We start from the raw sequence: 24,437 nt of genomic DNA on the forward strand, positions 1-24,437 counted from the left end.
TGATTAGATCTTAAATATATGCACCTAGCTTATGTACTCCCGTAAACTTACAAGGAATTTACTAATTGCAGATATATTTCACTGAACTCTAAGTTTTTATGCTGTCACAATATTAGTTAGAACTTGGAATTACGTATCTATACATTTTTCACAAAACAAGTATTAAAAACTAATTCAAAATACTTTAAAACCTAGTTTATATTATTTGATAGGATACAGAAGATATTCAAAACAGAAAAGCGTAAAACTAAGCAAAGTCAGAATATTGATAACTCATCTTTTTTAATATTTGTTTTATCTGTTTTTAGTTTTAAAGCTTAATATAAATTGTATATTTTGTTTTTAAAATAAACGTTTTTCTCTTAGTTTTGGGTTTATATCACCTTGTTTAAATTAATTTTATTTACTGATAAATCACATAATAAAACTTTACGCTTAGATTGTTTATTTCTACGCTTTACTAGTTTTAGGGATTTTTTAAGCTCAAATTTCTATTTTTTTCACACAAAACTTCAGAACAAATAACGTTTTTATATTTAATTTCTATGCTTTATGGTTTTTCATATTACTTTTTACCTACTAAGATAAAAGTTTAATCTTGTTAACTTTAATTCCATAAAAGTTACCTTTGTCAGTTTTAAAAAACTATGTATTTATAAAAGTTTAATTGTTATCAACACTCAGTATACATTTCAAAAAAATCTGTTTTAACAAAAAATATTTTGTGATAATATAAAAATTTAAACATTACATCTACAAAAAAATAGTTTAATCTCTATGACCATAAATTAACATTAAATAAAAGTTTGTCTGTTCAATTGAAATATTATCAAATTTGTACAAAACAACTTATATTTTTTTTATAATAATTTTAAGTAGTTTGTATACATGACTAATGAAACTAAAAAATAAATTTCCAGTTTCAGTATTTAATTTGTACTCTGTTTTCATATTTTTGATAACTCTTACTACAAAAAAGAAAAGTTGAAAACGCATAATCTCCGTTTAGGCAACATTTTATAATGTTATTTTTAGAAATTCTTTAAAAAAAAACTAAGCATGTATAGATTTAAAAGTACTTTAAAATTTAAGTACAAACTATCAAATTATTATAAAAACCGAAAAAAATAAAGTTTTTTGATCAGTTGATTGTATTTTATTAAAAGCTTTGTTTTTAAATTTAAACAAACGCAAGACCTTCAACTTCTCGAAATCTTGACGTTGTGACGTCACAAGCGTTTTGACGCAACAAAATCGCGCGAATCAGAAGCGACCATTTGTTTCAAAAAACCAATCAGCTACTTGCTGCCTGCAGCCAAACCGGATTTCAAATTGTGACGTCATACAAATGGTTGCCATGTAAAATTTCGTTGCTAAGCTGCAAGGTCAAAAAGTGCGATCGGATGAATATTTATTGCAATTAAAATATTTTTATTGTTTTTATACTTGCTTTTTGAGTACATCCTGTTATATTCGCATTTGCTTTAGTTCAGTGTTATCTATTCCCTTGAAAATTCTTTGTGTTTGAATTCTGTAGTTTGAACGAAACAGAGGCAGTTAAATTCAGAATATTTGCACACAAGAAATATATTTTTATTAATAATAATAGAATAAAGTATTTATTTATATTTTGAGCTTATTTTATAAACAATTAAAAGTTTAATATTTTAACAAACAGGTTGATTCACCGTTCATAGTTTGTATTTCATATGCATTTCAATCTCCCGACAAATTGTGTTTCGTTCTCGATTTAATGAACGGTTAGTTATCTGAATTATGTTATTAATTAATTGAATGTTAAAATGAATTAGTTTAGTTGTGTAGTTGGAAGAGTTTTAATTCTTGGGATCAAAATGTTGAAATTATATAAATATTAAACTTAGTTTTATTTGGTAAATATATCAACTAGATATACATTTTAATGAAAACTTATGAAGTTAAAAATAGTTTCTTAAAAACTATGCTTTAAAAAATAAGTTGTTGTTTTAAACCCACATTTCTAAAATCAATACTTTTGCGCAATAAAACATTTAGAATAAAAGGTGATATAGAATAATTTTTTTTCAAATTTTTGTATAAATTTGTATAGGTTTTTAATAATTAATTTTATAGGAGAAAAAAAAAAATAAAAATTTCAATTGTTCAGTTATAATTTTCTTTATTCTTATCGGTAATTTTAAATGTCAAAAAGATTTATTTAACTACATACAAATATGTTTTAATTTAGTAAATGCATGAGACAGACTCTTGAATTTAGATATTAAAATGTTAAATTATTTATATTAAAGTATGATGTATATTTAGCTATGACAATATAACAGAATATTGAGTTAGAAAAAAAACTTAAATGTTCTAAACAAAAGAGACTTAACTTCTTACTAATTGTAACTGAAACTTTAACTATTTGTAATTTATAAACATGCAATTATGAAAAAAGTTAAATTGTTAAAAGTTTATTACTTAACAATTGTTTCACGCTAGTGCGATATTCACAAGTAAAAGTAAACAAACTAATGAGTTGCAACGGACAAACATTTTATATAGTTTTAGATAAGTAATTAACTTTTGTCATAATTGTATAAAGGCTCCTTAATTGTGAAGCTCTTTTAAAATTTATTGTTAAAACGACTTCAATATTTATAAACATGTACATTTTCACCTCAACTAAAAAAGGTAGCGCAACACCTTGATAAAAATATTTATATTAATTTCATTAACATTTAATAAAAAAAACTGAGTAATTAAATCAAACACTAGCACCCAAAAATATTGTTTAATGTTGCATAATAGACTGACAACACCACTTTTTAGAATAAATATTCATTGAATAGAAATTCATATAATAGATATTTATTATTGTCAAGTTATAACGTTATATGCACTTATGTTTAATTTCTTGAAAAAAAATTATATACTTAATTTTTTTTTTTAGTATTTAAAACTTTTCAAATGTATATTGTTTAATTGATAAAACTTTTAATTGAGAATTTTTTAAAATAACTATAAAAACTATCTTTTAGTTACTTAAAATATCACGCTAAGTTTTTATATTTTGTTCAGTTTTCTTGAGAAGAGATTATTGACAGTTTTATTAAAAAATTGCACTTAAATAACCTTTATAAAGTTCACATTCTGAACGTGACGTCTATAAGTAGCAATAACTTTTATCAGTAAAGATAAATATAAGAGAACATTGATATTGTTTGTTAACATTTTGAGTAGAATATGCTTAATACTAAATTGGTATTTTAATTTGAACCGTACCATATTTACTTTTCAGTACAAAGTATTTTTCAATATAAAGTATTATACAAAAAGTAATTTTTCATAGTTATTTTACAAATAAAGTTTACTTTTTGTTTATAAGTTGTTAGTTTAATTATATATACGTCATATAAAACACTACATAATAAAAAATTTTTTTTTTGTTTTTATTTAACATAGTAAACAACTAAAATAAGGTAAATCCTTTTTAAATTCTCTTAAAATTTATTTGAATTAGATTTTACAGCTTAAATATTTTAAGTTAGTTATGTTTTTTTATTTATAAACAGCATCAAACTTTTGTTCATAAACTTAACTTTTTCTTTTAAACCAACTTAAAAAAAAAGTTAGTTGACAATTGTTTTTTAAAATAATTGAGGAAGCTGATTAGAATAACAATTCTTTGTAAACTTTAAAGTTTTAAACAGAAACATTTATTTGTTTTTATTGTAAATGTTCATAAAAAAAAAGTTTTAATAAATTTATGTAAAAATTATTACATAACAATTTAATTAGTCATTAATAGGTACTATAAAAAATACACTAAAAGATATTAAAGCTAAAAAAGTTATAAAAAATAAGATGATTAAAGTATGATAATAAAATAAAATAGTGATTTTATAATTTCAACTATATTTAAATTAATAGGCTGTATTTTATTGCAGTTAATAGGTTTGTCATAAAAAGTTTAAATGTATTAGCCATAAAATTTATAAACAATTTGTCATAAAATTTGTTAATGTTTTACTTTATTTGTTATTCTACATAATATATTTTTGGTTATTTAAAAAGTACACTATTATGAATGCTAGTAAATCCAACTTATTTTAAACCATTTAAAACATAAAATTGTATTCTTAAGAGTTTTAATGTAATTTATAATAAACAAAGCAACGTATTGTTAATCACATAGAAACTAAAGTTAATGTTTGTGCTACAAAAACAAAATATTTTTTTTCTTAATAGTTTAAAGTTTTTTTTATTAATCATAAAGTTATTTTTACTATACAAACTAAAATATTAACGACATTGTGGCAGATTTTAAAATTTTTTAAATAAAAACTGTTTATAAAAGATGAGTTGAAAAGTTTTATTGAAAACATAGTATATAAACTTCATCACCATGAAAAATCGTTTATTACATTACATAAAACTCTCTACATTATAAAAACAGTTACATAAAAAGAGGCTTTTATCTCAACAAAAAGTGTGAAATTATAAATTTTAACTGTGATCAATATTCCTTTATAGATATACTTCGCTTGATTTTAAAATTTGCAGTATAATAGCTCGGTTTATATATACTTTATTTTGATTATAAAGCTAAATTTGTTGTATATTAAAAAAAAAACATTAAAAATTGCTTTATAAAAAAGTTTGTTTAGTTTTTATTAAACAAAATACTGCAAAATACAAAGCAGTAACCAGTGTTTTATTTGGATTTTTTCTTAGATATAGGTAAAGATAACTTACTAAAGTATATAAGTATTTCATTTTTGTAATAAAAAAGATTTACCAATAATAAAGCAAAAACAATCTTTTGAAAATGTTTACTTTTTTTTGATTTATACTTAAAGTCACAACTTGTTTAACATTAGTTATCACAAAAGTTTTATGTTACATAATAATTATGTTAACATATGCTCAAAAATCAAACATGCTTTGTAAAACAAACAGGTATAATATCGAACTCCGTATGTTGCAGTGTGTAAGTAACTACAGAAAAATTTGTCATTTTTTCTCTAAAAACGCCAAGTTTTAACCAAAGGAGCATATGTCATCTCAAAACATCATTACTTTAAATTAACTCTCAAAAGAAAATCTTCAGTTTTTAGCAAATGAGTTTTTTAAACATTAAAAAAATAAGAAACCTAATTGCACTTTAAGATAAAAGCAAACAAAAATCATATAAGTATAAGGCATGCGTTTACTTATTGTAAACTCTGCACTATAATCCGTTTAATCTGATATTTATTAACGTAATGTAAACGTTGACGTATTCTTAGGACATTAATATAATCTTATTTACGTATTAAAAGTATAATATATCAGATGAAATAAAAAACTAGTTAATTGATGATTAAAAGTTTAACAAACAATTTACAAATCATTTCAATTAAAACAAACATACGAAACAAAAGTAATTTTAACACACTCTTTAGTTTTTATATGTTGTTGTATGTAGATGTAATTAAACGATTAGGTAATTTTTAAAATGTAAACAACTAAGAATTATATATTAAAGTTTACGAACTACTTTTAAAATAGTAATAGAAACAAACCATTGTTGCAATATCTAAGGAAAAATTTATGTAAAAATGTATGTCTGCGGCATAATTGGGAATTTAATAAATCATACTAGTAAGTGATAATATCAAAAGGAAAAAAAATCATTTATAATATATTTGAGGACTTGTCTAACTATTTTTTTTAGTGAAAACGTAAGTATAGTGAAAAAATTATTATTATTGCAAACAAAAAATTGAAACAATTTATTTCATCTACTAGGTGGGGATCTACACTACCAACTTACACAGAGGGGAACGTTTAACGAAAATGAGGTAAAACTTTATTCAGATAATTAACAAGTGTTTATTTTATTACATTTAATTTATAATGAAGCTTCAATAAGATATTTCTTAGTTGTAGAATAAACATTTTGTGTATTATTATTTAGTTTATTTCTCAATTTCGGTTAGAATGTTGCCTAGGTATATTGTAAGATAAACATGCATGACTATTTAATAACTAAAGTTTAGATTATACTAATGTGTACATTATATTTTTATACATAATTTATTTGAAAGTTGTTTTCAAACAAGGTTTTGTATATATATTTGTTTATTTATATTATTTTAAGGTGAGATTCTACGCAGCGGAGATCTTATTGGGACTCGATCATATGCATCAGAAAAAGATTGTATATAGAGATCTTAAGGTTAAAAATCGTTTCATATATATATGCATGTCTTAAGATAAAAATAAATGTTTAAAAAAGATCTAAAGTATTAACATTTAAATAAATTATAACATATTTAAGTAAAAATATTTTTTAGATTGGATCTAATTTTTGAATTGCTTTTTTTAAATAAATTATGTATCCAGATTTTAAGGCATAAATATATATTAACCAAACATAATATTTTATAAGTTTGAATAGTTTAATTGTTAAAGTTGGTATTCAGCCAATTAAAGCTTAGTTGTTAAAAATGTAAAGTTTATTTTGTAGTATTGAAAGTTTAATAAAATTATTGTTTTTAAAACAAACTTTCTCTTAAATTGCTTTCATTTATATAAGCGTTGCTTTATATGTAATTAAATTTAAAGACTGTACAGTTCAAAATAGAATGAAAATGTTTTTGATAACAGAAATGTTTTTTAAACTTAACAACTATAAACAAACAGTTCATATTCGTTTACTAAACTGGTATCAGTTTTCTAACAGCTTATAAATTAAGGTAAATATAAATCGTATAAAAATAATAGCTAATTTTTACACAGCATCTTTGATAACTAAAAGTATTTAACAAAGCTTTTTTCTATCTGTTGAAATGTACCATTTTATAATTTATAAAATCTATAAAAAATTTTAAACCAATAATGAAGGAATAGTTATTACTTTAATTATTTAACATATTTTTCTTACAAGTCTTTACTTATTTATGATAATTTAAACTGTATGTTAGAAACTATAAAATTACAATATAAAACAGTTTTTAACAAAAAAAAAACTTATTTATCATTAATTATCAAAGTACGTAGGAACTTTAATGTTCAACTTTTCAGGTGATTAACGTAAATGCAAATGATAAGCAGTAGTGATTAGATTAAAAAATAGATTTTAAAATATATCAAAAATAGCAACAACTCAGTTTAAGTTTAATTGAAAACTGTTTTTAAATACGTAAACACATAATTTGACAGCAAGTAGTATAAGATTTACATATAATTTTACCAAACTTAACAATATAGTTAATAAATACACTTTTTTTCTATAGTACGTAAGTAACGGTTATTAATATCTTCGACATCAATAAATGTTAACTCAAAAACAAATGTATGTTAAACAATTGATGAATAATTATTTATAGTTTATTTTGCATTTTTAACATGTTGTTATGTAAATTAAAAACAAAGTTTATTTCAGATTTAACATAAATTAGTACTTGAGTTTTGTTTTTAAACTTCACTGAAATTATACGACATTTCGTGTTGAATATTTGTATTTTTATATTTGAACTTTCGAACTGGCTCTAATAAACATCACGATTATGACAAACGTGATTTTAATGACGTCATAAAGCTTAAAAATTTACTACCAGATGACATTATATATATATAGAATTATCTGTTATGTGTTAAAAGTGTGCCAACATATATGTTTTGTTTATTTTCGAATATTAATATACAAACAATCTATGTAATGGTTGTGTTATTACTGATGTTGTGTTATTTAAAAGTCAATTTAATTTTTTAGTATTTATGATAAACTTTTCAACCTAAAATGTTTCTAATAGCCTGCAAATATTTTACTTGATGAGAGAGGACACACTAAGATATCTGATCTTGGATTAGCTTGTGATCTTTCACAGAAGAAACCTTACGCTTCGGTGTTAGTTGATAACATAAACGTACAACTTAATTATTATATAAGAGCTTTTAAGCTTTATAATGTTTGAGTATTTATAAAAAGTTAAATGTAAAATTTTAATGCACATATAAAGCGTTTTAGCTCTATAACGGTTTTTCATACGTATAGGAAGACATTTATTGATACAATTTTATTAAAAATAGTTTAATTCTTTAGTCCTAACGACTTTAAAATTAGCTTGTTTAGTTAACATTAAAGCCAAGATTATTGAATGGTTTTATATATGTTAAACGCTTTCAAAATATTTTAAAACAAATTTGACAAGGAAGAATAAAATATTCTCAAGAGAATTGCTACGATGTAGAAACTAGCTTCTTGCCATGTTAGCTGATTGACATCTTTGTGTTTAAAACTAATGAGGGTTTTTAACTTCGTTATGGTTTTTTTCATTAAGCAAGTCTATTTGGTTATATATTCAACTTTTAAGCTAATGTTGTTTTTTGTATGCCCTTTATGTTTTAATTAGTTTACGGAAAGTACTGAACTTTAATAAACTCAAAATTATTTATAATATATCTTAAGAAAATTAAGAACAAAGGTAAAAAGATACTTATAAATTTTAAAATTTGTATTGATAATTTTTTTAAGAGCATAAAGAAAATTTTAATAAAATTAAAGTAATTGTAAAAATATAATCTTAAATGTATCCATGAGCCGTTTAGTGTAGAGCTTATTTTCAAACTTAAACTAAACAAAATTTATCTAATTTCTATCATTTTTAAGATAAATAGATCAAAATCTGCTTAACTTTTATAAAGATTTACAGTTAACATGTTATACTATATACAAGAACATACGCATAATTATTTTATATTTTTTAAGACATTTAAAAAAAAAAATGTATAGGAACACCAGTATACTTTAAACTTTTCATAATGTGGAGTTTATAACTTTGTTTCAGTATTTATAATTTTTGTGATTTTTTCAAAAATTTATATATATATAACTTTCAGGGGAACACACGGATATATAGCACCGGAAGTTCTTCAACGAGGAAAGTCTTACGGATCGGGAGCTGATTGGTTCAGTTACGGATGCACAATCTACAAGCTGTTAAGAGGACATTCTCCATTCAGAACTTCCAAGACCAAAGATAAATCTGAAATTGATCGCATGACACTTAATGAGGTAAATATTTGAAAAATTAATAAAAGCTAACATGGTGTATTATTTATTTTAAAGTATAACCGTTATTCTATTGTTGTTTTAAAATAATTACACAAGATTATTCCAAATTATATCAATATAGGAACCAGAAATGCATAAAAGTTTCTCGGAAGAAATGATTGAATTTTTGACGGGATTGTTCAAAAAAGATGTCAGTGAAAGACTTGGCTGTAAAGGAAGAGGGTTAGTGTTAAAACGTATTATTTAAAATATATCAAAAAGCATTATAAGTAATTATCCAAACTTGTTAGTGATGTAAAAAACTTAAAATAAGGTCTCTGTGTCTTGTAGCATAATACTAATAAAAATAGTAAAATAATTCCACTTCACTTTTTTTACTTAACTATTTTAAAGAATATAAGTGTGATGTATAACGCTATTTTATCATCAATATTATTTGTATTCAAACCACAAAGCACGTCTAAAACAAAAAAAAAATTAAATTTGTTTATAAGTTTTAGAAAGTGTTACCATTTGTTTATTTATTTTTAAAGACTGTTCGCAACATACTGTAACAGTTAATTTAAAACAAATTTAAAGCATATTAGCATTATGCATTGGTTTTATTAAGGACCACCTTTGAGAAATTAAGAAGTTATGACAAGCAATTTACTCATTAATAAGTTACAGGTGTAAAGTTTCAACTGAATTTTAAATTAGTTATTAAAATTAATATTCAAACTTGTAGTTATTTGCCCTCCCGCCATAAAATTGATAATACTTAATAATTTTTCTTTTTATTATTTCTGTAAACTTTTATACAACAGTTGTTATTTTCTTTCAATTAAATTAAAAAAGTTGTAGTAGAGGCTATTGATAAGTATTTAAAATATATAAGTAAACGAAAACTCACTAAAAATTTATAAATTATCAACTGCAGTGAAAACTATAAAATTTGATTAATTTTTTAGTTTGTTATAGTTTTATGTCTTTTTATTGAGTTTTGGTTTAATTGAACTAAGTTTTAATCAAAATGTGTTTTAAATAAAAAAATATACGGAAATAAAAATTATTAGTTGTACAAAATGATAATAAATAAGTTACAAGTTAACAAGTTTTAAATTACAAATTAATTATAAGGGGAGCTGAACTTAAAGAAGCTTCATTTTTCAAACATCTTGACTGGGAGCAAATAGAAAGAAGAAATGTAAGTGCTAAAATAATATTTAGTAAAATAATTAATGTTACTTAGTATTTGTGTTTCAATTTGTACTAAAATATTAAAACTTGTTAGTAAGTTTGCCTTAGTTCTTTTAATAAAAAGTTAATGCGTTTATTAATAATCAAATATTTATTTTCTTATTTTACTTATTACATATATTAGTATGATGTTTTGTCAGTTTTTATAAAACTAATAAAATAACACTTAAGTTATTTAATTATTTTTTATGAGATACAAGAAAGCTTGTAATTTAACATAAAATTTTTACACGTATCTGACGTTATATTACCTCGTTATTAAAGTGTATGTTTTTTTATTTAGACCGATTAAATATAACATTTAAACTCTGAATTTATTAAAAGTTAATAGAAGAGTTGTTTATCTATTTTTGTTCTAGTAAAATAGAACATATAAAAAACTTATTGTTTGTATTTTTGGTTTTCAGTAAACACTACTCTACGTTAAAACTGCTGATAAACAGTTTATTAGATATTTTATAACATGTGGCACAAAAACATAGACATTCGTTTTTTCGTAAAATTAGTATTTGAAATTTTCAATATAATGTACCAAATTGAATTGTATTTAGAAAAATAATTTTAACTTAAGTCTTCAGATATATACAATAATTATACTTTGTTTTATATAACAAACTAATAAAAGTATTTTAGTTTTGAAACTTGTTCAAATGCTTTAAACATTTTTAACATTAAATTCTACTTCTATGACATCGTAGCTATTGTATCAAAATGTTTCTAATTTCCAGAACTTTTTCTTGGTTAATAAATAAAACGATAAAAAAACTACAAAACAGCTTAAGAACAAGCCTTTTTACTAAAATATTATAAGTTAAATAGTTTATACTTATTCTTGTGAGCACTAAGCACAACTAAGTAAAGTATGCTTAACAGCGTACTTTAGAAATAAAAATTAAATTAAAAAAAATTATACATCTAGTAAACACTTTTATTAACAGTATGTACCGCCTCTCACGCCACCTCGCGGTGAGGTAAACGCAGCTGACGCGTTTGATATTGGAAATTTTGATGATGATGAGACTAAAGGAATTAAATTGAACGAATCAGATCAATCCTTGTACGATGAATTTGATCTTGTTGTGTCTAGTAGATGGCAAAAAGAAGTCTGTGGTTAGTTGAAAATAAATAAAAGTTTTATAAATAAATTTTCAAATTCACAACTATCTTAATTACATCTAAAATCTATGATTCTAAGGCTTTATACTCATTGTTAATTAGTATTCAAAAAGTTAAAGATCTATGAGTTGTTATAAAAAAAGTGTATAAAAGTAGTAATAACTTATTAACTTCTTAAAAACACATGTAAAAATTTTATTTTGAAACCATTTTTTTTACCAATATTAACTGTTGTGTAATACACTCAGCTAAGAAATACAAAAAAAAAAGTACTTGCTATTGTATATTTGATAGCTTTTTAAAAATTTTGAGTAACATTTAACCTTTTGTTTTATATGTTAGTTTTGATATTATTTTATATTAAATTCTATGAAAGTATTTGTAAAAGCGTACAAATAATAATTAATTACAGTTTAAAATATCCTTTCAAATATAAATTTCTCTTCATTATTAGTTGATAAAATAGAATAATATTTTTAGACACGATTTTTGACATGGCAAATGCTGAAACTGATAGATTAGAAGCGAAAAAGAAACTTAAATCCAAACAATTACTTCCAGGTTTGTTAAATATTGGCAAGTTTTACTTTCGGAAAATTATAAAAATTTTAACAAACAAAAAAAATATTTTATGAATTGTAATAAACATAACCCTACCTAAAATTGAACATAAAAAGTTAACAGTATTCGAGTAGAAAATATTAAGCATGTTGCTTACACTTATGTTTTTATAAAATTCGTTTTGTTTTTTACCAAAAACGAATCAAAGGGAATTTAGAAATATTTGTTCATTTAAAAATCATTGATGTTAGGTTCTCACAAAAATTTAACAGAAAATTTAGAGGGAAATTGTACATTGCATATATTGTACAACTAAGTTTAGAATAACATTCGTACTTCACTAAAAATTTTACAGAAAATTCAGAGAGTGACTGCATACTACACGGCTACTTATACAGATTGGGAGGTATTGTTACACTTACTGCTTGGCAGAAGAAATATTTTTATCTATATCCAAACAGACTAGAATGGAGAGACCCTGAATCAGTTGTTAGTTTCACATTGTATACTATTTTTAAATTTTAAAACTGCTATATTTACTAAACATCTAACTTCAAACTGTGTTGAAAGTAGTATACTAAAAAAAACCTTTATGCAGAAAGTTCTTATTTGCTAAAATTTCATATACAACTGTTTTTCAATTTGGTTTTAAAAATGAAAAACAAATAAATTGTTCAGTTCGCCAATCAGCAGCAACTGATTGTTTTCGAGGCAGTAACTAACATCAAAGAAGGCCAGGCGAAAGGAATGAAGTATTGCATATTTATTAGCACAAGAGACAACAACAAAGACCTCATCCTGAGATGCGAAGTTCGTTTTAAACATTGTTCATCTCAAGTTTATAATGAAACTGCGTTTACGCGCTTTCTACCTAAAGTTCTAATGAAATTTTATTTCAGACAAAACCTGAGTTCTTCCAGTGGTCGAATGACCTCACAAAAGCGTGGTGCGCCGCAAAGAGGGTTATGAGAAAAGGTCCCAAACTCATAACTACGCAGAGAAGCGTTGCTAAAGATGCCAATTATAACAAGGTATCACCTTTTTTAAAACTTGTATGTTGAAAAAATTAATAGTTATATTAGCGCACATTTTAGTCTTTTAAAATATACTTCTATTAAGTTTAGATAAAAAGTTTTAATTATAAAATTCTATTATTTGTTTCGTTTGATATGCTAGTATAACTTGTAAATATTCTTGTAAATGTAAATAGTTGATGTTTGTAAATTGTGCTGAGTGTAGTACTATATTTTGGATAAGTGTTTTCGTTAATGTAAATTGTATAGTATGTACTACTATATATTTATTAAATATTTTTGCAAAATAATTAATTTTTGTAAATTGTACTGTATGTAGAGCGTAAGACGTTATTCACAAATACTGCGTCGGAATTTATTTCGTTTAATGCCATTTTTTTCTTCTACAAAAACATAGAATGTTGTAAGTTTTTAGTTTGATTTAGTGCTAAAGTTACTGAACAAAGTAATTTAAATCTTAAATAAGTTGAATAAGAATATGGAGGCATTTTCTGAAGTATTATAACCAACTTTCTTTTTTTCTACTACTTATTTACATTTTTTAAATCTTAACCGGATTTTAACAATTAAAATAAAAACAGTTAAAAATCATATTTAGAAATATGTCGAAAATACATAATTTTTTAGTTTGAGTTGGTAAATTAATAATCTACAGTTTAACTAAACATATACAAAGCTTCTTTTACTTTGATTGGTATTCTTATACTTGATTTGAAAAAGCTGGTAAATATCAGAAAATACTAACATAACTGAAGGATTTTCGATCAGGTATAACAAAAACCTCAATACTTTTTAATGATTTTCAGACAAGAGGTATGAATAGGGCGTTGGGAAGATTTTGGGGTTTCCATCACCACACGTAGCAACAATTAGTTGTCACGGCAACTTGTTGCTATGTGTTTGTTTGTAGTGTTAGTTGTTGTTTGCATGTATTTGTTTCTATATTGATAGTTCAAAAATAAAATTTTATTTTAAAATTATTATTTGAAACATTGTATTTGTATACATTGTTAGACCTTTTTATATGAGCTTAAAGCTTTTTTTATTTATAAAATATAATTTATAATGTTTTTACACAAGTCTATACATTTTACATTAACTTGAAAAGGTTTTAAAGTCTTTTTAATCTATTAGATTTACCTTTAAGCCTATAGTTAGAACATATTAGACGTTTCAATGTTTTAAATATAGTTTTTTATAGTAAAGTTGTATGTGAATGCAAAACAATAAAGTTTTTGTTTTTTATTTTGATTTATTTGACTTTAAAACAAAAAAAGTTTGAAGAATGTTTATTTTATGTTGTGAAATGTAAAGCATTATGTATGAGACTGCTATTGTCTAAAATTTGAAATAAAATATGATGAACGTTTTATTTTAACTGTAAAGAAAGAAATAAAACTAGTTGGTCAATAAATTAATTTAAATGTTAAAAGTTTTTATAAAATGTTGAGTAAAACTACCAATGGTCTGAGTAGTTTAAGAAAAGGTTAAATTATCTTCTTTATTTTAGTTTCTATAAATCTTCTACAATCTTAACAGCCTCAAACATATAAGTAGTTGTTTATTAACATTCAGCAATTGATTTGATAGTAAAATATGTTACCCCATTTCTTTGATTTTAATCACAAGTACAGGTGCTTTGTTGACACTGTAAAATTCTATTTAAAAACATTCTTCCAACTAGTTTTATAATCATAAAGTAGTATTTGTTCTAAAATACTTAATAAAAATGTTATTATGACGTAATACAGGCGATATTGGCAGCACAGGCGAAGAGTGTTAGTTACCATGGAAATCATTTGCAAGTTCAACAACTTGGTAGCCAAGACAACCAAGACGACCACTGTACACAACATGACTGATTAGTTTTTATTATGGGGATTTTTCGTCGTTTTTATATTTTTTAAGACTGAAGTAAACTTTTAGTTTTGTGTTTTAATATAGTTTAAAAGTTTACCAATTACTAAAAGTATTATAATTAGCTTCACTCACTTATTATCACGGTAAATTAAATATATATTGTAGTTGTTTACATTTTTGAAATTATTTTTTATTTTGTTGCTATGTCTTGAACTAAAAATAGTAGAGTAAATGTATTTTTATAAATTTTTATATTTTTTAGCGGCTGGGATAGCTGTTGATCTTTTTAATCATATGACTCTTAAAACTATATTAAAGTAAAAAACATAAGTATAATTTAAACAAAAACTTTCAAATTTAAAAGTAGCTAGATTTAGTTTTAATTTATTTAAATAGTAGATATATAGATTTATCTTTTTTTTTTGAGCATGTCTTTACTTTCTGCCACAAAAGCTAAATACTTTTTTTTGAATTGTCAATAGCAACCCCATGGTAACTTTAATTTTTAAATTCCTCATTTTAGAAAGAAAAATAAACCGTCCTTTTAATACAAAATGTATAAAAAATCTGAATCTAATTCGGTACTTTATTTACAAAATCTTCGACTGGTACAAAAATTTATTAATACATAATATAATAATTTCAAAATTTGATTTTTTGCAATTTTTATCACCGTATTTCTCGTTTTCGACGAATAAAATCAAAGTTGAATTGCTTTATTAGTATACATAGGTTAACACTTTAGTCTGAACTATTTTTGTTGACGTTTTTAAGTTTGTGTATTGTTCAAGATCTATTAAGATGTTAAAAAAACATGAGTTATTCATTAAGTTTCTCGTGTGAGTTTGAATTGTTATATTTTGAAGACTTAAAATAATTTTAAAAAGATGTAGAACATTTAGATTTATTTGTTAAATGAAAGTTATTAAAAAACTTTATTTGTTTTTAAGAAGTACACATTAGTATTTTTTATAGTTTCCGCGTTCTTTACATCTTAAAAAATTAAGTTGAGCTGTTGTCAAGAAAATCTAGTATTTAAAAAAATTTGAACTTATATATTTAAACTAGAAATCTATACACGATCATCAAAAAGTATATATGTTCATAAAACGTTTAAAAATGTTAAACAGAAACCTGGAAAAACTCTTGTACGAATTTAATAAAAAGCTATTGGACTAATTACAAAACTTGTATTTGTTATTTATAAATTCGTTTACACATTTTTAATAAGAATACTTGAAGCTCATTAACTTCCTAACTGGTAGCAATCAAATTATGTTTGAAGACCTCAACATAAAATGTTTACCCCATAAAAACTTCTAATAAGCTGCTTCATATTTACTAAAACAATGACATGAAAAGAAAGTTTCTATAGGACATAACTGATTCAAATCTTTTAACCTGATGATTTTACAAAGAAAACTATTCTACTACGATCTTATAGCAGTAATCATGACACAAACAAAAATTTTGGTATTGGAAATTAATATAAAAGATAATAATTTCACTTATTTAGGTATATTATTAGAAAACTAACGTCAAAAACTAAATTTTTAAATGTTTGCATCAGCTCACCAATACTCCAATGAAAAACTCAGAACTTGCAGTACTGAAAAATTTATGTGACAGAAATAAGATAAATTTTGTATTGTTATATGCAGAACAATTATAAACACACTGAAACTCGCAAGAAATTTAACAATTATGTTTTGTAAAAAAATACCACTTACTCGTCCTAGTAAATTAATTAATGTTAATAAGTTTTTTAATCTCAGGTAAGTTCGGCAACGTATACTCCTCTAATTAGTTGTTGTTTTAATTTAAGAAAACTAGTTGCTCTTTAAACTTAAAAAAAATTAAAACATTTAGAAAGTTTATGTTGAAAAGAGTTCTAGGACTTACAACTGCAGTATAGAATTTAGAAAACAAGTCTAAAAAAAGAGCTTATGGATAAAACTGGGGTAGCAGTATGATACTAACAAATATGTATATTAGCAGATAGTTAAACTACCACTACAAATTCTATAAATGTTATAACTATTTCGAAAGTTTTAATTATCAATGTTATCTTTAAAACTAAAAAGAGCTACAAAAATTTGTTCTTTCTGATACAAACACTGCTTTAGTTATCTGAATATATTGACTTGAAAAGAAAGTTTTTTTCAGGAAACAAATGATGCCAAAATAAATAATTAGACGAGAATGAAGGAAAATAAAGTAATTTTGTAGTTATCGAGAGATTAAAGTTGTTAGCGAGATCTTTGCAGGTATTATCCGAATTCACACAATTTTCAAGACGTGTACATGCATATAAAAACATTGTGAACTAGTTTCAGGCAACAGCTGATATTTTTTCTTAGTTATTTAGTTGCAGGAAAAAATCGCAAAGCAAAATATATAAAATTCTATTTCCTTCATTGACAAAAAAGTAATCTGGCAATAAAAGTTTCTTGTTAAAACAATAAAAAGTTCAAACATACTGTTATAACGACTATGTTAAAATAAAAAGATACGTTCTTTTTTAACTGAAAAATTTACAGTTGTGTTGAGTAAGGCTGTGCGCCGAAAGTTTTATATATTTTCAAATTTGATCTTTGCAAAGCAGAAGAAGGTAAACAGAAAACAAAAGAAAATTTTTCAATGACTTTCTTGGATGCTAAAACTTTAGAAAATAAACCTGAAAAGAAACGACCTAACTGCAGAAGTAGCTGCACACAAATTTTATTATTTTCTCCTAAAATGACTCATTCTCAGTTTTCAATACCAACCTTTAAAAAAAACGTGTATTTGTATCAAAATTAACAAAAGTTAGTTTAAGTTTTTGGTAGACTTTTTATTTTAAAGTGTTTTATTTTCAAGATTTTTTTTTTCCTGATTATGATAAATGTAAAAGAAATATAGTTTTTCATTTAACTACGAAAAAAAAATTCTATTGCTGTGTTCAGAGCGAGGTAAAGAATTTCATTGTGGCGAACCTAATATCGCTTAATTATTTCAAAATCAAACACAGAGTTTCTATATCAAGTATACATTTTTACTTCTTAAGTTAAGGAAACATTTGTAGCGTTTTTTAAGTAGCAGTTTTGTAAGTTTTGGTTGCTACCTTGTAAACGAAATACCTAACTGTTCTTACTTGTTTTTCGTACATATACAATAAAAAAAGCTAACTACATTTATGAATCAACTAATTGTATGATTGAGGTATATAAAATTTTAATACTTTATTTAAAAAAAGACTTTGCAACTTTTTCTAAATTCTCCCTTTAGTAACAAATCCAAAGTGAATGTTATAGACAAACACTCACTTTTAATTTATTTTTCCGCTTAATTATGCATACAACTAATGTTGAATTAATAAAAACGAAATACATGATCATAGTTTTTAATACTCACTTTGTTTATAAATTTTAGAAGTGCAGTCGTTGGTTTCATTTAAATCTTTTAATTACGTAACAGATGAATATTTGCTTTATTTATCATACATATATATTCAGGTGATGCCCATAGCTAACTGTAGGTGCTCTTGTTAGTTTCTTAAAAAACTTGCTTGAGCTTCAAAATAAGAACTAGCAATGAGACAAGGGTATTTCTTTATTGTAATCTTCATTCTACCATATACTTATTACTACTACCAGGGGTATGAATATTATTAAGTACGTTTCTAAACTTTGAAAATGCTAATACAGCACTTAATACTGACAGTCTAATTAAAAACAAACTAACTGACCTTTCCAACCAAATATGAATTTGATTTGTTTGCTAGCGTTTGTGAAAGACTTCAGACTATTATAAATTTACCTATGATAGCTTATCTACATTATATTTAGTTGAAAAATGTTTATATACTTTTTGGTATTGTTACGGATTAAGCATTATATATAGCAGAGACCACAAACCTGTCACATTATATCAATAAAAATAATTTTGGAACAAATCTAGGTCAGTAAATAAATATTTTTTATTATTTTAACTTTTTGTTTTTTTTTAATAAAGTAACAGTATAATACTTATACCTAGTATCTAAAACTCGTAAAATTATCAAAAACAAAAAATCACAAAACTTTATTTGCAACTATATTTACTGTGATAAATTATAACTTTTAGGTAAATTTTGAAAATTTTGTTCAACTTTAAGTGATAGTATCTAATTTTTATTATCGTTTAGACTTTGTTTATTTATTTTTAATATTAAAGATATGCGATAGTTATTATTTTAATCATTTAAAAGTATTTCAGATAATTATAAAACTCCAAAAAAATTAAAAATCTTTATTTTTTGAAGCTTTATACTTTATGTTATTACAAAAAAATTAATACTACAATTCGTTATCTGATTGAAATATTTTTGACGATTCTTTTGAGATTGAGTGTACAAAGTTTATAAATATTAGTTTCTGCTTTGCTGTCAGTTCTTATTACAAATTAGAAGCATTTTATTGTTAAGTATCAGAGATTTTCTCTTGACTTGATAATATTTCATTTTACATAGGTGTAATTCAAAACTCTGTAAAAATGTGTTTAACTAACATAAAGTAAAACCATAAAATCTTATGAACTGATACATTTAAAAGATTTTAGTTGTTAGAATATTTATTATTCATTATAAAACGTTAAATAAAGATCTATTTTTGAAGATTTGTAGTTTGTAAAGTTATGATAAATCAAGTTCATTCTTTTTAAAGAGTAATTTCATAACAGAGACAGTTGTAAAAAAGTCGTTTGTTCTAGATCAAAGGAATCTTAATAACAAATCATAAATATATATTTTTTTGATATCATCATAATAAAATTAGCATTTTAAGTTTCTATAAAGTGTTTCGGTTTTAAACCTATTTGTTGATTTGAACTGAAGTATCATATAATTTTTTTTTAAGTAACAATCTATTGAAATTGGTTGCTAAAAGTTTTATAAATTTCATTTTTGTATAATCTACTACTTTCTGTTTGTTTATGTTGTTTAGTGTACGAAAATTGACTAAAAAACTGAATAATTTATTTTGCGCGACTAAAGTTTTTAATATTTAAGTTATCTTTTTTCTGGGTAATTTTGATGATTTTAATTTTAGGTAAATATTTCTACTTTACTTGTTTTATATTGAACACCATAAGTATAATGCAAAAAATAGTATCAACAAAAAAATCGGCGAAAGTCTGCAATAGCCTGGACTTTCGTATGCCGTGAGACAAGCTCAAGTTTAACAAAAGGGTTGATCATACCAATTCGATCACCAGACCACAAGCTTCGGTAGACTGAGACCGGTTTCGTTCTTATTAGGACTCATCAGTCAGTCATAACCGAAAAACTTGCAGTCTTCAATCTACAAACGATTTATCATGCTGTCTCAGTCTACCGAAGCTTGTGGCCTGATGATCGAATTGGTATGATCAACCCTTTTGTTAAACTTGAGCAAAAATCAGTAGTCATACTAATTTATTTAGTATGGAATTATTTTTTTTTAATATTCAATTTATTTTTTAAGATAAACAAAATTGAAAAATTATTTTTTTCATTAAAAGTAACTCTAAAAGTTCTTTACAAGAGGTTATACTGAGGTAGTAAATTGAAACTAATGGCATGACTAAGTTTATTTATTCTCTTTATACTTAAAACTTAAACAAAATAAGATGTAAGCTAATTAAAGAATATGCAATCATACAGTGGTAATTTTGATAAGGTTTATTTACAATTATTAGTTTTTATAATTCAAATATATTTAGTAAGTTAATTTAATTTAGCACATCTAAACAGTTAGTACTAAAGTGTTATACATATTTTACTTTTGTTAGTTTAAAAAAAATAATTGTTATAAAGTTTTGTTTCTTCTTTGTATACTTATCTACAGAAATAATTCTTGTTATTACCTTTAAAAATAACTATAGTAACTGTTAATATTGTCTTAGGAAGGACCAAGTAACCAAGTTTTTGTGAAAATAGATTCATGCTACAATTTCAAACTTTAAACTTAAGTAATAAGTTATAGAACTTTATTAGCAAAACTTTTTCTATTGTAAGTTGTACATATTATCAAGTAATCAAAGCTTTATGTTTGGTTTTTTTTTATGTTTTTATTTGCTCTAAAGCCCAAAATATATATGACCTAAAAACAGTAGGACATTTATTGTAGTCACAACCTAAATATTTCTAAACAAATATACTTACTCAGAAAATTTTTGAAACCTTAAAATAGGTATTTAATCATTGGAACAATATTGGTATCTTATAAACAATTTTATTGTCAAACTAATGTTTTTAGAAAAATTGTAGGTATCTTTGTAGTGTACGATTCGATGAGGTCAGCAGGTTACCAAATCTTTTGAGCATCAACGTTTTTTAGATTAACAATTGATCAGTCTGACTTATCAATATGTTACTAATATAATAAAACATACTTTCATTAAACATTTTTACAAATTTCAAAATTAAGTCAACTAAAATTGAAAAGAATATATTGAACCTTTTTCTGATTGCTATTCAAACTTTAACAGTTCTTGTTAAAGCAATGATAATATAAATCCTTTTTTAAATTCTATACAAATATAGTATAGTTTTATAAAAACTAGTTATCTAAATAATCTATGTTTTCTTATTTTACCTTGATATAAGTCCTCAAAGTTTACTAATTTATAAACTTTAAGTAAAATAAAAATTTCGTTCCTTTTTTTAATTTAAAGTGCTATTTTTACAATGTTAGTTTGTTTTGTACTTTTCTAAAACTAAACTGAAAACCTATAAATGCTTTCAGTGATTTGTTTTAACTTTAAATTTGATAGCAATTAACAAAATAAAAAAAGTTGAGCATTTTACGACCAGGCTCTAAATAATTTTTTAACATAATGATAAAACTGTATAAATTTAAAGAAAGAGTTTCTGCAAAAATAAATTAATAGAAAAAACTAGGGTCGTTTATATACTTGAACAAAAGAAATATTTTTATAGCTTCTAAGTTTTCAACATTTTGAATTTGTTACTCTCAGTCAGAACTAAAATAAATTGAAAAACAATAATCAGACTCATGTAGTAAATTTTTATTAAGAACTTGTGCTTCTGAATTCTAACTTCTTCTTTTAAGGAAGTTTATGACACACAAAAAGTACAAAAATGACAACAATAAAAGCTAGTTTATCTTAAAAAGTAAAATTAAACAGTTAAATAATAAGGCATTGGTGTTTGTATTGACGGTAGTAATGACAGTGAGTAACCAATCAGAAATAGTTGATTATTCTCGGTAAAATGACAAGTTGTTAATTTTTGTTGACTCTTGCTAACTACTTTAGTTGTAGTATTAGTCTGTAGACATTGAAGAAAGTTGTTCAACACACAAAGAGAAATTTGTTGAGATTGTTTGTTTCACAGTGAGTGGAATTTTGAACTAAAATGTAAATTTTAACTGATTTTTTTTCCACGAATTTATCTAGTCTTTAAGTAAGTATAAAAAAACATGAACTTTTTAATACATTAGAACAGGGGTCGACAGCCTTTTATAAGCTAAATGCCGATTTTCCCGATAAAAGTTAATCACGGGTCGGACTGTATAAAAATCTTTACAAGCCGAATTTTTTTCAAAATGTTTGCGGTAATCAACCTAATTAACTTTAAAAGATCAGAATTTTTCTCCACCGAAACCCGGTAGTGAATAGAATGTTTAATTTGCGCTAAACTAATGTTAAAATAAGCTCTTTACATTATAATGAGTCGAGCGAAATCTTTTAGTTAATAAAAAAATAACTATACGTTACCCCTAAAAATTATAAACTAAAAATCTTAAAAAATAAGCAATAGTAGAGCACTGCACTAGTAATGAGTAATGAGTAAAAACTAAATTAATAGCCCAATTTTAAGTTTTTACCATTAAAAAAATCTTATAACAGTTTTTAAAATGGTATGTTTTGAGCTAAAAGTGCCCTGCGGGCCACAGATTTAGACTTTAAGGGCTGAATTTGGCTCGCGGGCCACAGTTTGCCGATTCCTGCTTTAGAAGACCTTAGAAATAACAAAGTTTGTGTACTACGTTAGAGTCAAAAATATGAAAAAAATTTAATGATTTTAGGTATCTAAACATTTATCTATCTTTTCATAATAATGCCTAAATAACGATTAATTATTTTCACTATATTATTATTATTATTTATTGGAAAAAAAATTAAACTTATTTTGTAGCTAGTTGTAAAGTAGTTTATTTAGTAACTAATTACTTAGACATAATCTCACTATCAAGTAGTTTCTAAAACGCTAAATTATTTAATTTTTATCAGATAACAATCTTTTTGTTCAAAAAAGCAGAGTACAATTTTCCTCTTTTATTTTCTTAGTGAGTTAAAAAGTTTGTTCTTTAAAAAAGAATAAAATAGTTTGTACCCGAAACTGCAGTCCTACCAAAAAAAAAACTAAATAGTTTTTTTCTAAAACAACTGTCTTAGTCTACCGAAGCTTGTGGTCTGATGATCGAAATGGTATGATCAACCCTTTTGTTAAACTTGAGCTTGTCTAACGGCATACAAAAGTCCAGGTTTCTGCATTGCAAACTTTCGCCGATGTTTTTGTTAATCTTTTCTCAAATGGTAAATATTAGGCAAATGATATTTATTATGAAGATTTTTAAGAAGAAAATTAATTTTTGATTTTATTAAAATATTGCTTGAAAAACAAATGACCCATGAAAAATATTTAGACAAGCAAACAAACATAACAAGATAATGACATTTTTGTTCCTTTCATTTTTCAAATCACTACAAATCAAACATAAAAATATTTTCGAAACTTATTATAAAACAACCTGTTTAAAATTTACAGAACATAAAGTACAGAATTTGACCTGAGATTTCTTGGTGTAAAAATGAAATTGTTCAGTATTTTTGTTAACTTTAATTGAAGCGAAATGAAGTTTTTACTAAAACTTAAAGAGTCTTTGAAAAATTTTAGTCGTTTAAATTACAATGTAAGTAACTTAGTAAGAGATATGTTTGCTGAAAATTGAGTTATTATTTAGCTTTTTTGATTAAAAATGGTATAAACTACTGGCAAAAGCTTAAATAACTGATAATTAAATGTTCTTAACACAAATTCATGAGGGAAATTTACAAGTTGTTAAAAATAATACGGAAGTTGTGAGATTAGTAAAAAATAACAACCTAGAATAAAGTCAACATAACTAAGCATGATTTATAAATCTGAAATTAGTTTAAATTTTAGCAAAAGATATTACCACTATGTATAACAGTTTTATTAATAAAAATTCTGTTTATTTGGTAATAAAAAATATTCAAAAATTCACTAAAGACTATGGTGTGCTTCAATTAATGAAACTTATAAGATTTTAAGCCAACCGTTGTCCATGTTATTGCAGATTTAATACATCTGTAAAAAACGTCTGTTGAACTTAAAACAAATTAAGTGATCAGAAGAAAACCAGAAAATTTATTAAACAACAGTCACAAACAATGGTAACAGAAAAAAGTATTTGCATTGGTGCACAGTAGGGTGCTTATAAAAATGCGATCTTGAGTGTTCAGCTGATTTTTTTTTTGCAAATGTTTCAAAAATACCTTGTGCAAAATTTAGCTGATTTAAAAAAATTTCACGGTAG

The 24,437-nt window shown here is 24.0% G+C and overlaps 1 protein-coding gene across 3 annotated transcripts in view; it reads left to right on the top strand.

Moving 5' to 3' along the window:
* LOC145840324 (G protein-coupled receptor kinase 3-like) overlaps positions 1–15,537 on the top strand; it is a 40,158-nt gene extending 24,621 nt beyond the window's left edge. For 2 of the 3 annotated variants that reach the window (XM_082947546.1, XM_082947545.1), the window contains exons 10-22: positions 1,679–1,760; positions 5,773–5,825; positions 6,125–6,202; positions 7,782–7,876; positions 8,869–9,043; positions 9,165–9,265; positions 10,163–10,229; positions 11,221–11,392; positions 11,879–11,959; positions 12,315–12,448; positions 12,638–12,769; positions 12,859–12,990; positions 14,745–15,537. In XM_082947546.1, the coding sequence (XP_082803672.1) occupies positions 1,679–1,760; positions 5,773–5,825; positions 6,125–6,202; positions 7,782–7,876; positions 8,869–9,043; positions 9,165–9,265; positions 10,163–10,229; positions 11,221–11,392; positions 11,879–11,959; positions 12,315–12,448; positions 12,638–12,769; positions 12,859–12,990; positions 14,745–14,855 (1,413 nt within the window). In that variant the 3' untranslated portion in view covers positions 14,856–15,537. Of the gene's footprint in view, positions 1–1,678; positions 1,761–5,772; positions 5,826–6,124; positions 6,203–7,781; positions 7,877–8,868; positions 9,044–9,164; positions 9,266–10,162; positions 10,230–11,220; positions 11,393–11,878; positions 11,960–12,314; positions 12,449–12,637; positions 12,770–12,858; positions 12,991–13,799; positions 13,905–14,744 lie in introns of all 3 variants that reach the window. The other variant, XM_082947547.1, reaches the window with a different exon arrangement.
* Positions 15,538–24,437: the final 8,900 nt, after the last annotated feature.

Source organism: Thalia democratica, chromosome 7 (assembly GCF_965202585.1).
Source record: "Thalia democratica chromosome 7, ktThaDemo2.hap1.1, whole genome shotgun sequence".
Lineage (NCBI taxonomy): Eukaryota > Metazoa > Chordata > Thaliacea > Salpida > Salpidae > Thalia > Thalia democratica.